Source organism: Betta splendens, chromosome 11 (assembly GCF_900634795.4).
Source record: "Betta splendens chromosome 11, fBetSpl5.4, whole genome shotgun sequence".
NCBI classification, from domain to species: domain Eukaryota; kingdom Metazoa; phylum Chordata; class Actinopteri; order Anabantiformes; family Osphronemidae; genus Betta; species Betta splendens.
In genome coordinates this window covers 10452600-10467748 of record NC_040891.2, presented here as the reverse complement: position 1 = coordinate 10467748, position 15149 = coordinate 10452600, and the positions used below count along the sequence as shown (strand labels likewise).

The window sequence follows — 15149 nt, the reverse complement described above, 5'->3', positions numbered from 1 at the left end:
ATTCAGTAACTTTTTATATTTTGCTTTAAAGAGGAAACTGAGTCTGTTTCATTTGGTTCTTTATTATCTAACTCTCTACAGATATTTCTCCAGCCATCACAGAAGCTGATTTTTTTCCAAAATGACAGTACGTTTTAAAGTGGAACACTCCAAACTGTTCTTAAGGTTTTCAACCGACGTGTGATTCATTGTGTTAATTGGGTGCAAATAGTTTTCATGCTCCAACTATCTGTTCATCTCTTCAACTGTCTGTAACGCATTAAAGAAGTCAAGTGGACGTCTGACTGGAGTACTGGCCTTTATCTCCAGCAATCAACAGCTGAAAGACAGTGTGAAATGATGAAGGTGATACGAGGCAACGCTTCCTCTCTTTGTCCTCTCCATCGTCTTTTGCTGTCGTTGAATTGTTAACGTTTGCTGGCACCAGGGACGAAGTTGTGGAATGTAAAGGATGAAATCAATAACGAGTCCGAAATCTCTGATCAGAGGAGAAAAAGACTTTTGCTCTCTATTTGTGGAATGCCCTTTGAAAAATCTGGCATTTTACTGTTAATCTGATCCTAGAGAATTAGCTGATCGGGGATAAAGAAGCCAAAATCGCTTGGTCACGGTACGTCTGCCGTGTCGGTGCGTGTCTGGTGTAATTTCTGACCATAATCTGAGAACCCCGTGTTCCTCTGTTGCTCTTTCAGCTGGTCACTGCGGCATCCCAGAAGGCATAGTGAACGGCCAGGTGATTGGGGAGAACTACGGTTACCGCGATACGGTCGTCTATCAGTGTCTACCTGGCTTTCGGCTAATAGGCTCATCAGTTCGCATCTGTCTCCAAGACAACCAGTGGTCTGGACAGCTGCCCGTCTGTATATGTAAGAGCAACACACACACACACACACACACACACACACACACACACACACACACACACACACACACACACACACACACACACTTATATCTAATTAACCAAACATTCCCCTCAACCACTACAGTGAGCTAATCCCTGCGCTGCATGTGCCTGTATCCATGACAACCTGTGGTCTAGATTGCCCGTCTAAACTCTTTGTATTGTATAAACTGTAGAATGATGATCCAGTGCCTGTGTGATACACATTACACAGCTCATTATCAATTTGTCTGCTCCAACATCTGCTCAGACCTAGGAAACGGCTTAAGCCCGTCAGTCAGCCACATGGAAAACGATGTACAAAGCAGCTCTTTGCATTTGTAGCTTCGTTGAAACCAGCTTATGTTTCAGGGCAAATTTTTGTACCATGATCCAAAAGGGTTGTGCTAAGAAAGTCAAATTATATTTGACACAAAACACTAGCTGTAGTAGTAGATGTGGTCGACTTTTGAAAAAGTCTACTGGCAATTTGGAAATACAATTCTCATAAATTGCTCCACACTCAATTTGAATTTTGTATGTTTTATTTGCCTGAAGAGTTGAACTGACTTGAACCCATACAACATGTTGGACAAATTATTATGTGATACTCTACTTATGAGGTGTTCTAATTAACTGAGACTGAAGGTAACAACAGGAACCTGGTCCAGGTAAAAATAGTTCAATGGATTTAATGCATTTTTTACATAATCCACAGTACCCAAGTAAAATACAAACAACTAAATCATCACGTTTCCTCGGATGTGATGTGATCTGCTGTAGCTCATCATTAGAAAACACCTTCAGTTCTTGCTCTTGTTCCTCAGTAACAACAAACAAGAAATCACAGATTAGTAACAGGAAGCAAAGCTCTGGTGTTTGTGGAGGAAACTGGGGGTGTGAGTGAACATTGATAAACATTATAGTCAATCAATCAATCATAGTATTATATAATATCAGTATATAGATTATATGTTTCTCTTTCAACACAAATAATACAGATACTCATTAGTAAGAGTGAATCTTCCTTTAACATGGACTGTGGGCTGCACCAGGGGAGTTTGTCTGGTCGAGCAGATAAGACGCATAACACTTTATTAAAGACAGAAGAGAAAAGGTCAGAATTTAAAACAAATGGAAATAAACGATTTATGCCGATAACAATCTCAATTAAAATTATAATGAACGCTTTGTTAAAGTGTGACTCTGTAATGGATGCCAGGTGCTCAGGTTCCCACCACTGTCTCTCATGACCTAACGGCCGGTATCGTCTGGTCCAGATAAGTGGTTGAGTGGTGTTCTAGTGTTAAGAACAGGAACACTGGCCTGACGCATCCACCGCGCTTTGCGTATTTGCTGGAATTGGTTCCTTGCTGAGTGAAGGTGAAGGTGCTGATGATGCGCTAGATCCAGGCGCCTCCTCCCCCAAGACGCTGCCTGTTTGTTCACTGAATTAGAGTCGCGTCTAAAAGGGGCACGGTGACGTCCGCGTCTGCGGAGGAGACATGAAAGGGAGTTGATGTTCTCTATAAAAACCCAAACTGCTGCTCAGCGCTGGGACGTTACATCCAACAGGATGATTTCAATTTGCGCTGTGTACATGCGAGCGGGCTCTGGCAGCATCTGTGTCTGTTGGTTTGGGTGGCGCGGACCCATCTGTGTATCTGGGAGTGTTTCTGTGTTTTGCTGTTTTTATTGAGGTTATTCATGCAGGTGTTATTGGGGGGAAATCATTTTACTGCCAAATTGTACTGCAATTATGGAGATGAGAGGCTCTTGTTTAGAGACACAAACACAGAATGATGATGAGACTGGGGTGGGGGTGTGGGGGGGGGGGGGTGCTGATGATGTCACATAACTTTAGATTTCAGTCATGCAAACAAACTTCTGATTCTCGCTGATCAGTTAAATAAAGACCTTGGCTCCCTCCTCCCTCTATTTGCCTCTTGCCTCCTCTCCTCCTCTAGTGGCCTCTGTTGCTCCTCTTTCATTCTTCTCGCTTTCCTACTTCCTGTCGTCTTCCATTTCGCTCGGCCTCCTCCGCTCCCGTCCTCGCCGCCACGTGAAGCCGTGCATGATGATGGAGCGGTTGGCAGCAACTGTAAACCGCGCGCTTGCGCGAGCATCGGAACGACCCTGTCAGCACAATAGGAACGGGGGACACACACAAACTTCTAAGTGGAGTTACCACAATGAATAATTCCGACGCTCAATGGCAAACAGAGGACACTGAATGCTAACGACGGAGATAGCTAGATAATATTTCTAAATTAATGAGCCTAAACTGGAAAATCAGCCATGTCTTCTAGGTCATCTGACACGCGCATAAATATGTATGAGTTGCTATAGAAAGACAAGAGATGCTTGGTTGAAATCTGTGCATGGCTCCACATTTTGTTTGCCTAATTTACATGATATATTGTTTATGTTTTTATAGCTTTAAGATTCAGGGGGAAATTTAGTGAAATGGGGTTTTCCTGCAGAGAGGAAACGAAACAGTGGTTGAAGAGGAGCTACTTCTAACAAGCGATGTCTCCTGTACAGCTGTCAGCTGTGGCCACCCAGGAAGTCCCATATATGGTCGCACGGTGGGGAACGGCTTCAACCTCAACGACGTGGTCAGCTTCGTGTGTAACCGCGGTTACGAGATGGAGGGGCCTGCACACGCTCAGTGCCAGGCCAACCGGCAGTGGAGCCACCCGCCCCCAACGTGTAAAGGTGGGGAGAAAAGTTAAGTGTATTCACCGCTAACCTTATTTATCCCTGACTTTTAACACCGCCCCAGCTCCTTTTATTTATCCCTCTTTAACAGCCATTACTCCTCTCATTTCATCCGATCTTAACTCTACCTCTGACTTTAACAGCTTTTAACTTTTAAACTCATCATGACAAAGAGAAAAGTGCTGATTTATTTTTGAAACTTATTATTGTTGCTTAATTAAATGTGTGGAGGTAGATTTATTGCCGTACATCCCCCGACCCACTCCTGGCTCTACCCTCGAGAGTGTAAATTCTTCTGTGAAGCGTAAATCTCAAGGCCCGATTGTTCACAGCAACAAGTGTCGCTTCACCCGCGTGACACCGTACGCGAGCTGCTGGCGTCGTGCCCCGCTCGCCGCTGTTAACAAGGCATTAGACTCTGAGGCCGCTGGATCCAGGACCCCACGAGCTGCGCTCCCGATCACCCGCCATCCCGCATATTCCGCTTCTTAAGCCTCAGCCCTGATCTTTGCTTCCGTCCACGTGTTCGTAGTTATCCGTTCCGCAGAGCTGCGTGAAAGAGGGGGAAGACGCGCGACCCTCTCAGGTTTATGCCAAATAACACATGCTTCTCTATCTCTGTTTATCTGCGTGTGTCCGCCTCTGTCTCTCTTTGTGTATAGTGGTCAACTGCTCCGATCCGGGCATCCCGCCCAACTCCATCCGGCAGAGCAAAATAGAGCACGGCAACTTCACCTTCGGCACCGTGGTGTTCTACGACTGCAACCCCGGCTACTACCTGTTCGGGTCGCCTGTGCTGACGTGTCAGCCCACTGGGCAGTGGGACAAGCCCCTCCCAGAGTGCATCGGTTGGTGCAGCCCCGCTTCCTGCCCTCCTGCCGTGCTGCTTGCATCCATCCAAAGCAGCCGCGGACCCCGGCCTCATATCTGTGTCTGTGGCTCTAGTTGTAGATTGCGGCCACCCCGGCTCTCCCCCTAACGGCGTGCTGACTGGAGATAAGTTTACCTTCGGTTCCACGGTTCGATACTCCTGTCTGGGAGGACGACAGCTGAAGGGGGAATCGTCCAGAACGTGTCAGCTCAGCGGGATGTGGAGCGCCCCCATGCCCTTCTGCTCCGGTAACCGCTTTAACCCCCGCTGCATGTACAGTATAGAGGCTTTAAATTCAACCCCATCAGAAGGCGAGGTGCTGCACGGCGGACGGACGGGAGTTGTAGATGAAAGGCGAGGCGAAACGTGTCGACTCAACGGAGTGTGGACAACTTCACACACACACACTGTCTCACATTTGCTCTGGGTCAGAGGGCTAATAGGGCCGACTACAGAATAGAGCAGTGTCTGCCTTTAAAAGGGGCGGTGAACTGGAGAAACGTACAAGTCTTATCCCTTAAACATGTACATTCTGTTCTTTGATCACTTGTAACCCTTGGAATTTTAGATGTTTTTGTATGAGGTCTGAAGCTTTTATGCCTTGGCAGCTTTGTCTTTATGTGTTATGTCATTTCCTTCCTGCCCATTTCTCTATCCCAACTTTTACTAGGCTCCATTGTCTCATGACAGAAAGGCTCCTTACCCTCCATGATGTACAGACAGCCTGTCTAAGTTATGTGGCTCTCAGTTGGCTGGCTGGGGGCATGATTATGGCTCACCACAATGAGAGGCTCCCAGCTGCCGCTTACATAACACACGCACTGAAAACACATTCCAGACGAGTTGACTAAGAATATATTGTTATTTACAGCAATTGCCCCAGAGGAGACGCAGGGTGAGGGAGGGTAATAGTTTAAGAAGCGGTGAGTCATGGTTTCTACCTGCCAGGTCTGTACCAGAGCCGTGCAGAGATAAGAGTTCAGCCTGTTGTAGCGCTGCTACCGCTGCACTTCTGCTCCGTGACGGTTTAGCTGGTGTTTCTGATGCGCTGTAATATCTGTTTGACTGTTTGCACAGCTTGAACCGGAGTCGGATTTAACAACGTGAGCATTTGGCACCGACTTGTATTTGAATGCTTAGCCTCGACTTCCTTCGAACCTGACTTGGCAAAAAGTTCAAATCTATAACGTTTGACAGGGGTCGAGTTTCTTTCGTGGCGTGAGAACAGCCTGTACGAGGACACGGTGGCTCTGTGGTTTATAGCAGTCGTAGCAAATCACTGAAAACACGTAACTAATGAAGAATAGTGAGTTTCTTGGTGTGTTGCTGTGACCTCTCACTCCCAGCTGTGACCATGTTCCCCAGGTATAGTCTGGTGTGAGTATTACAGCCTGAAGGCTTTTCCCATCCAAAATGCATGAGGCCTTATGCAAACCTGGCCAACGGAGGTCCAGCTCATTAAGCCGCGGAGCCGAACACGGTCGAATCCTCCCCGTCTGATGGATGCCCGCGTGCACGCCGGGATCAATGTACTGTATGTGTGACCGATTAGTGGCTGTTCCAAAGTCACCTGAGGGAAGCGACTTTGGTGATTTCACAGCGTTGCAGCCCCAGACGCACGCACATGCCACACGCACACACGTGCACCGGTGACATGAGCTAGATTGGTTGTTCTCCCTGCTGAGAGCAGATCCACCTGAGGCGACACGGGGACTCTGGAGCTGTGTGTGTGTGTGTGTGTGTGTGTGTGTGTGTGTGTGTGTGTGTGTGTGTGTGTGTGTGTGTGTGTGTGTGTGTGTGTGTGTGTGTGTGTGTGTGTGTGTGTGTGTGTTTGTGTGTGTGAGTGTGTGTGTCCCGTGGGAATTGTGTACATGGTAATGTTTCGGCATTCAGAAAGGAAAATCATTCATCTTGTTATAGACCATTTCCCCACATTTACAAGCTTTTAAAGACAAATGGCAATGACACAACGCAGTAAAGGCTTATTTATTTGCATCTGAGAAACCCTCTGGAATCCTGAGGCATTGTGAGAGATGTTATGTCATTATGTGTTGTGTCTGTTGTCTGCCTAAGCTCAATTTTACAGCAAGCCTCTAGATGTTTGCAGTATACTACACAGCCAACGTGAAATTAGGTTATTTGTCAAAAGTGTGGGGAAAATCACCAAAACATTGTGGATGCATTGGGGAAATTCTTAGGGTGGCTGTTTTTCACACGGAGGAGATTTGTTGCGTGTTGAATTAATGATCAGCAATGGACGTGAGTGAGATTAGTGAATTCATTTGAAATTCAAAGCCAGCCTCCCAGAATGAGTGGAAATAGAACTTGGGTTGTGACATCAATTACAGACACACTTAGGCACATTTTACACCATTAACTAAGTGGTGACCACAAGGTGTTGGGTAATATTAATACTATTTGTCCAATAATGTTTGTGTAGGGCTCCCAAACAATGTGCGCTTGTCCCCTGAAACGTTGCCCGTCGGACTTTGCAGGCGGCACTAAAAGGGCGAAGCAGGGGTCACACAGACAGGCAGCACTCGCCTCCCACCCGTCAGCCCACACGTCGGTTAAAGCAAACACACCCTGTCCTCCCCTTTGATTTGTACACTGTGCTTTTATATCTGACTACGCTCAGATGCATTTGAATTAAAATGTGAGCTAATATTTAGCAAGTGAAGCGTAATGCTTACTTTAAAGCAGTGGCTCAGTCTTATGGTGTTTTGCTTGAGCAGTCATTTTCAGGTCGTAGAATTTCTGCCGAAGACGCAGCACGTTGGCGGTGACTCATGCGTTCCGGTTTGGAAGTTTGGGACGTCACGGAGCCTCCTCGTTTTCCCCTCTGCAGGTGACACGGCGGGCTCCTGCGGAGACCCTGGCATCCCGTCCCACGGTTCAAGGGAACAAACAGACTTCAAGATCCGCTCCAAGGTTTACTTCAGCTGCTCCGAGGGCTATGATCTCATTGGCTCCTCTGAGAGGATGTGCTTTCCTAATGGGACCTGGTCTGGCACGCAGCCCTTCTGCAAACGTAGGGAGGATATTTTTGCCTGATTTCCACCTATTCAAAGACCCATTTTTATCACATCAACAGAGCAGAATCTCCTTTTAATGCACACGGCGCCTGTGGTTCTGACTCTCTCCTCTTTCCCCCAGCGGTCCAGTGCGGGAACCCCGGCACGCCTAGTAATGGCCGAGTGTACCGCTTGGACGGCACCACCTTTTCTCACTCTGTCATCTACTCCTGCATGGACGGCTACCTGCTCACCGGCGCCACCACCAGGCAGTGTCAGGGCAACGGCACCTGGTCGGGAGTCCAGCCCAACTGTACCAGTACGTGATTTATGAATTTCCCCTCACACTTCTGACTGTGATGCTGGAGCTTAGAGTGCATCTACAGCATTAGCAGGCATGGTTGTATCTAGAGGGGCTTTGAAAGCGTTTAACCTGCCAATTAGGCAGTGACGGACAGTTCTATGAGTGGAGGCAGGGGAGTCCTAATGTTTTGTAGGAGTCCCAGGACAATCTCAGCCACTTTAAATATAAGACAAAAAATAATAAGAGGTAACAATAAGCAATGATTTGAACTCCACCCCCTAGTGATAAACTGCGGGGACCCGGGCGTGCCGGCTAACGGCCTTCGCTACGGGGAAGACTTCACCATTGGACAGAACATTTCCTTCCAGTGCCAGCCGGGGTACCGCATGGAGGAGGACGGCTCGCCCGTGAGGACGTGCACCCAGAATGGAACGTGGAACGGCAACATGCCCATATGCACAGGTGCCCATCCTGTATCATGCAGCGCTGAGTTCACCAGTGGCTACGCACTAAAAGCAGTAACCTTCAGTGTGTTCCGTGTGGAGCTATAGTAGTAATAAATGAAGTGCTTTACATTCTAGTGATGATTCACCTGCACCTGCCGCCGCTAACCTCTGCCTCTCCCTTCCAGCGGTGACCTGCGCGGCGCCCCCTGCCATCAGTAACGGGGTACTGCAGGGCAGCGACTTCGAGTGGGGCAGCAGCGTGAGCTACACTTGCTCCCCCGGATACGAGTTGTCCTTCCCGGCCGTGCTGACCTGTGTGGCCAACGGCACCTGGAGCGGCATGCTACCGCAGTGCTTGCGTAAGCGCGCGTGCACGTGCTAGAGGCCCCGTTACCTGCGACCGGCCCTGTGTGGATTAGGGCCGTGTGTAAATGTATGTGTGTGTGATTGCAGCCAAGTTCTGTGGCGACCCGGGCTCCCTGGTGGGTGGATTCAGAGAAGGACGGAGTTTCATCTACCAATCAGAAGTGTCCTTCAGCTGCGCCCCCCCTCTCATTTTGGTCGGCACGGCAACTCGGCTGTGCGAAAGCGACGGGACCTGGAGCGGCACGCAGCCTCGATGCATTGGTAATAATTATAAAAATTATAGAACTGTTATAGATGTCGAATCTGACACAAGTGAAATCTGTTTTAGTTGCCCTTTTGTCATATTGATTGGATGTGAATATGGAATTGGAACCAGTAATTATGTCTCCCTTGATCTAATGAAAGTACAGCAACACACCACAAATCAAGCCATTAAATGTCAGCTATTAGTTCCTGACTTGGAGCTGCAGAGTCAGCCATCTTAAAATACAGGTCTAAACCATGGCAGTGTTTTTATAAAAAGATAAATCATAACTTCACTACAGTAGTCGTTTGAAGGCTTTGACCTCGCATCCAAATATTTTAGGTGTAAATATTTTTTTGAGTTAGGTCATGCCTTGTGCATTAAGGCTCCCAGACATTAGAAGGGGATCATTTGTTTATTTATGAGGGTTGTAAGGAGCGTGGCCTTGGATCTTTCAGTCCTAATGACCGTGAGGAACAAGTCGTAAGCTTTCCTGTGTATTAGTGAAGACATTTTCCAGACTTTACTTTAATAGAGTCAATATCATCCCACACAGTGATTACTATTCTAATAAACTATTCTACACTTTTGCAAGCAGGGTTTCAAACTAGCTTTACTTGTAAATAAACTGAAAACACAGTGGACGAACAGGACCTGTGGAGCGCTGCACTTTTAATTTCAGTTTCCCGTTTTGGAGTGTTTACAATCAATGGCGATGTGCTGTTTGACAAATGATTGTCATTTGAAGGTATGTGTGACTCTGCATGTTCTTACAAGATTAGTTTTAATTCAGTTTGGCCCAGGGTTTAAAGCTCTTCGTCCTGTAGCTGCACAATAACAGTGCCTCCAGTGGAGAGTGGGCTTATCTAGCTCACCCAGATCTAGGCTGTAGAGCTGAACAGTCACGACAGGAAACTGTTCAAAACGTCTGGGAATCGTACGGGTCATTTTCAGCAACAGCGAGAGGACTTTTAGATGCATCCAACTCCAAACAGGCTCCTATCAGGGGATTAAGACAATGAGAAGGAGCAGCCAGCAGACATCACTAACGGCCCCGCTGGGTCAGTTCATGACGTATGGAGCAGCACTTCACACGTCTGAGTCAGAGCAGGTGCTTAAACGTCAAGTGTGCTGATGAATTGTGATAAATGAGAGCTTTTGTAATGTGAACAGACACTTGACTTTCTGTTCCTCCACAGCGCCAGATAAGGCACAGAGCCACTGCGCTACAGCTGCGAAGTCAAATGTTCCTTGTGAAACAAATTTCCCAAAATAGGAGGCACTTCACAGACTTAAAGATGTCATTTATCGCACAGATTCTGTAAATCTGCTGCTACGGAAGATCATGATTGTTTTTTTTATTTCAAGGCTTTGAAACATACACCAGCAAATACTCACACAGTGACTGAAGCGCATGTGTAACGTGGAGGATTTGAGCTGTGTGTGTGTGTGTGTGTGTGTGTGTGTGTGTGTGTGTGTGTGTGTGTGTGTGTGTGTGTGTGTGTGTGTGTGTGTGTGTGTGTGTGATGAGTATTACTATGGGGCTGAAGCTGAATGGGTTCGGAGCTGAAGCAGGCTGCTCTTTAAATAAGACAGTCGAGGGGGGCGACACGAAAAGGGGAAGAGGAAGAGCAGTGAGAAATAGTGGGAAGACGGTAAAAGGAGGCTGAAGCGAGGCGGCGAGAGAGGCACAGGACGGGCGAGAGCAGAGGGGGATATAGAGGTGGAGAGTGAATCTGTCATTTCGTAAGCTGTATTGAATCGAGCTCTGCGTCAGGATGTGCTCTACATGCTGATGACCCTGCCCCACACACACACACACACGCACACACACACACACACACACACACACACACACACACACACACACACACACACACACACACACACACACACACAGCCAGGCTGGCCCTGCTTCGTTTTCAGGTGAGGCACTACTGCCCCCTGCTGTCCTGTTGCGATACGCCCACTGTTACCATGACAACACAGGGAGGGATCGTTAGGACAGGGCTTGGAATGCTACCACAAATTTATCTCTTCCTAAATTGTGTGAATAATTGCTTACACTGTGCTCTTCTCTCCAGAACCGACCAAAACCAGCTGCGATAACCCGGGGACTCCGCGCTATGGGTCTTTGAACAGGACCTATGGTTTCAAGGTAAACTATTAGTACGGATGTCTGCAGCCAGCTTATTAATGCGTGTGTTCACATGTGACTGATAAAATGGTGAGGTAGAAATGTTTGGGTTTCGTGTTCTGGGTATTAGAGTGTGGAATTAGAAAACCCGTTTTATCTCAAGATGAGCTTCTAGTGGAGAAAACTCTACTTACAAATGACAGAGAAACATGCTTTCATTGTTTTGCAGTTTAAAAGTTATCGGCCTCGTCGCACTGAAAACAAAATGACCGCCCGGCTTGTTTCCCTTGTTTTTTCTCCCATTCACGGCCCCCGTCCTCTCACTCTTCACTCGTCTGGCTTGGTCAGAATTAGTGGGTGTCTCCTCATGCTCCCTTCACCTGGAAACTCAAAGAAACAATGTCTGTAGAAACAAGTGTTTCACCGAAACACTGGGATTAGGGAGCGTAACCGTTTGGAGCAGCTAATTCACCTTGATGAGGTCTCTTGTTGCCTTGGGCCGACCTTTGTGGGACTTTTACTTTGTATTTCTAAAACAAGATGTCTGATTTGAAACACCTCCCCCCCTGTGACCTACATAGCAGCCACCTGTGGCCTGTAGCGTACTCTAAATGTATTTATACACCTCATCTCATCCTCTCTCCACAGGTGGGCAGCGTGGTGTCGTTCCAGTGCCAGCCGGGCCATTTGATCCAAGGCTCCTCGTCCAGAACCTGCCAGCCCGATCTGACGTGGAGCGGGACGCAACCCGAGTGCATACGTGAGCACCGCGCCTCCTGCGACCTCCTGTTACTGCCGCCGAGCGCCTCCTCCTGTCACTGACTGTCCGCTCTCCCCCCTGCAGCCCACGCCTGTAAGCAGCCGGAGAGCGCGCTCCACGTGGACGTGGTGGGGATGGACCTGCCCGGCTTCGGCTACACGCTGGTGTACAGCTGTCAGCACGGCTACTTCCTGGCAGGAGGCTCTGAACACAGGGTCTGTAAGAGTGATGGCACATGGACTGGAAAGATGCCCGTATGTCGAGGTGAGTGGTGTGTGGAGTTTGACATATGTGTGTCCTCAGTGTCAGTAGCTTAACTTTAAACTTGCCTAAACCGTCTCTTTTCGTTTAATTACTGCCTTTTAAACGACTCTGTGCACTTTTCCGACCACCCCCCCGCCCTCTTGGCTTAAACGCTCGTCCCTGACCTTGCCGGCGCTTATAGGTTTCCCTAGGATGAATGTGCAGGGCCAATTTGTGGGCGCTCGCAACCCTCCTGCCCCGAAGTAGCCTTCAAAACCAAGCACTCTGTGATCCAATTTCAGATTCTAGGACAAATACCCTCTTCCTGGCTCGTTGGCAACAATGGCTGCATCTTGAAGTGTCGCTAGAAGCTGCTCTGAATGTTCAAAGCCCAGTGTCCTGAGGCGCCTTTAAAAGGATCTAAAAGCCACTACGATTAATGGGCACAGGCTCATTTAAATGGCTCCAAACAAGCGTTAAAGACGTTTGTTTTGTTTTTCACCCCCTCAGAATGCTTTTTTTTGCTCATTATTTGCCAGCGTGACTAATAGGTCATCGCCTCTGCATTTTTACCCTTAAAATGCTCAAAGCAACTCTCTTTCAGATAAGCGCCGGGTTTTGGGCTCTGAGGAGCGTTGGGGCTGTTGGACCTCCTGAATAAAAGCCATAACTGATCCTATGGGTGTTTGTCCCCTTTGTCTTGTGTCTGCAGCCGGAGAGAAGAAGAAGCCGGTGAAGCCGGCGACAGGAACCCCCAGCCCCAAACTGAACGGTGCGTTTCCCCCTCTGAGCCGCTGTAGCTCACCGCTGTCATCCTGTCCCTGCTCCTGATTCTTCTTGTTTATTCGGCTTCAGCCTCGTTTAGTTTGTGGTTCAGCTAATTGCGCTCGGCTCCTTTCCTCTTCGCTCGCTCCTGCACAGACTGGTTCTTTTTGTGTTCCTGTCGATTTTATTGTACTTTACTGCTTCCCAGTCTAAATAATTCATTAGGTCTTGCTGTACGTGGAGAGGTGATGCTCTGCTCCGTTTCAGCTGCATGCATGTTAGTGATGATCCCTGCTCTGTTCTGTCTCACAGTCCCGGATGATGTCTTTGCCCCCAACTACATATGGAAGGGTTCCTATAATTACCGAGGGAGGAAGCAGCCGATGACACTGAGCATCACCAGCTTCAACTCCACCACGGGGAGGGTTAATGTGACCCTTAGCAACGGCAACATGGAGCTGCTCCTGTCAGGCACGTCCCACTGTGGTCCCAGACATTACTGGGAACCAGCCTGTGTTTAGTAATTGACTGTATTTAAAGCTCATCTCCACTCACACAGCTTCATGTCAGCTCATTCCCACACGTGTTTGTCCGACTTCACTACAATTGGTGATGATCTGTTGGTAGCAGTAAATAAACCTTCAGTGTGTCGCGGTATGAAGCTTTTCAGAACACTAATGGTGTATGGATTTTAGCTCTTTCCTGGGCTGGACAACATTTAGTTTCCCCTTAACTCACACGCACACACACTGTACAATACTGTAGCCTCCTAGGGTCCTACAACCGAGTCAGCGAGGGGGTAAGACCCTATTAATTCACAAATCCTGTAGAAGCTGGAATTGCTTCGTGGCGTAGCAGAGAGCACACGCTACATATCTCAGGCGCGTGCAGCTATTGGAGAGCCGTGGTTTAAAAGGGCAGCTTTAGATCTGTAGCATCTAAAACTGCACTCAGCCACAGAGGCCAGCGTGTTTTCTCTGAGTCCTTTTCAGCGAGTGCACCTGTACACCCAGCTGTTTTCCGTGAGTGAAATGAAAATGCAGTCAGTATACGTGCGATGACATGGGGTTGCCCGGCTCCGTCTGAAGCGAGAAAGACGCCTCTGAAGCTGCGCGGCATGTTTATTTATGCTCCACTTCGTTCCTTGATCTGACTCCTGCAGCTGCATCCATGTTGCTTTGTTTGCACCAGGGGAAGAAGGGGTCTAACGATCTGTAACGAGCTAATGAGTCCGTTTTGTCGTATTTCACCTTCACAGTCTCGCTGTGCAAACCCAGTGTTTTTGTGTCCTGTCCAGGAGTCTACAAGGCGTCGGAGGCCAGGCTGTTACTGCTGATGTACCAGGTGAACTATGTGAGCCAGGGCAACCAGCCGAAAGACTCAGGCCTCTCTCCAGCAAAAATCATAGATGACTCCTGGACCATGGATGGATTTGTAAGCTTCAGTGGAACATGTTTTGTCATTGTGACGTTACTTTATCACTGACGTGCTTTATTCCTCGTATCTTTCTCCAGGTGTCCGCGGAGCCTGACGGTTCCAGTTATGTATTCCAGGGTTTTATTCAGGGAAAAGACTACGGGCAGTTCGGCCTTCAAAGACTGGGTAATCCTTGGGTTTCATAACGGCGTCACACTGTATAAAACTGATACTGTCCCTCTTCTTGTCTATTTGAATTGTACAGTAAATAAAGATGAATCGTGCGATAAGCCGCGCAGAGCTTCACTGAGGGAGCCTCTTCTCTGGCAGCGGTGACCTCGCCGCTGCTGTAATGCTGAGTCAGCAAGACTAAAAGAGAAGCCTATTATTCAGGCCTGAAATCATCTGGAGAGGGCTGCAGTTGTTCAGTTCGCGTCCACAGAGCGCCAGTGGAAAAAGTGATCAGCAACCCATTAGCAGCAATGCTAACAAAAATATTCTCTGTTCTACAAATCAGCGTCCACAAGTGGTCCATGCCACCGATCTCATGACCGTCTGACAGTAGAAAGCACTGCCGTACTGTGTGGTTTGATGCTGACAAGGCCTCGCTTCCTTCCCTGTGTGACAGGTCTGAATATGTCTGAGAGTCAGAACTCGCCGCCCCCCCAGCTTGGTACCAACAGCAGTTCTGTGGCTATCGCAATTCTGGTGCCTTTCTTCGCGCTCATCTTCACGGGCTTCGGCTTCTACCTTTATAAACAAAGGTACGTGCTGCAGACTTGAGCCTGTTTCCTGCAGGCGTTTCCTGCTAAACGTGGTTAATGTTGTGGGTGGGCTGATTGGGATCTGAGCGGGCCTGAGTAAAGCTTGTTTGCTGTGCCTTTACTGGTTTCAGCCTTGTCCACTTGTGTTAGTGCTAATAGATCGTTAGGCTGTGTTATCTCTGTAATGGCGCGTTTACATTCACTCTGCTGTTGGT

At 48.2% G+C, this 15149-nt stretch overlaps 1 protein-coding gene across 11 annotated transcripts in view; it reads left to right on the top strand.

Moving 5' to 3' along the window:
* The window catches only part of LOC114865884 (CUB and sushi domain-containing protein 3-like), a 215636-nt gene that overhangs the window by 196212 nt on the left and 4275 nt on the right, over positions 1 to 15149 (top strand). For 8 of the 11 annotated variants that reach the window (XM_029167379.3, XM_029167380.3, XM_029167378.3 and 5 more), the window contains 17 exons: positions 693 to 866; positions 3428 to 3613; positions 4267 to 4452; positions 4550 to 4723; positions 7324 to 7506; positions 7632 to 7808; positions 8076 to 8255; positions 8425 to 8598; positions 8693 to 8866; positions 10934 to 11007; positions 11635 to 11746; positions 11831 to 12010; positions 12702 to 12761; positions 13067 to 13225; positions 14052 to 14188; positions 14269 to 14356; positions 14799 to 14934. In XM_029167379.3, coding sequence (XP_029023212.1) covers positions 693 to 866; positions 3428 to 3613; positions 4267 to 4452; positions 4550 to 4723; positions 7324 to 7506; positions 7632 to 7808; positions 8076 to 8255; positions 8425 to 8598; positions 8693 to 8866; positions 10934 to 11007; positions 11635 to 11746; positions 11831 to 12010; positions 12702 to 12761; positions 13067 to 13225; positions 14052 to 14188; positions 14269 to 14356; positions 14799 to 14934 — 2554 coding nt within the window. The remainder of the gene's footprint in view (positions 1 to 692; positions 867 to 3427; positions 3614 to 4266; positions 4453 to 4549; positions 4724 to 7323; positions 7507 to 7631; positions 7809 to 8075; positions 8256 to 8424; positions 8599 to 8692; positions 8867 to 10933; positions 11008 to 11634; positions 11747 to 11830; positions 12011 to 12701; positions 12762 to 13066; positions 13226 to 14051; positions 14189 to 14268; positions 14357 to 14798; positions 14935 to 15149) is intronic. The other 3 variants (XM_041072950.2, XM_029167385.3, XM_029167383.3) reach the window with 1 other exon arrangement.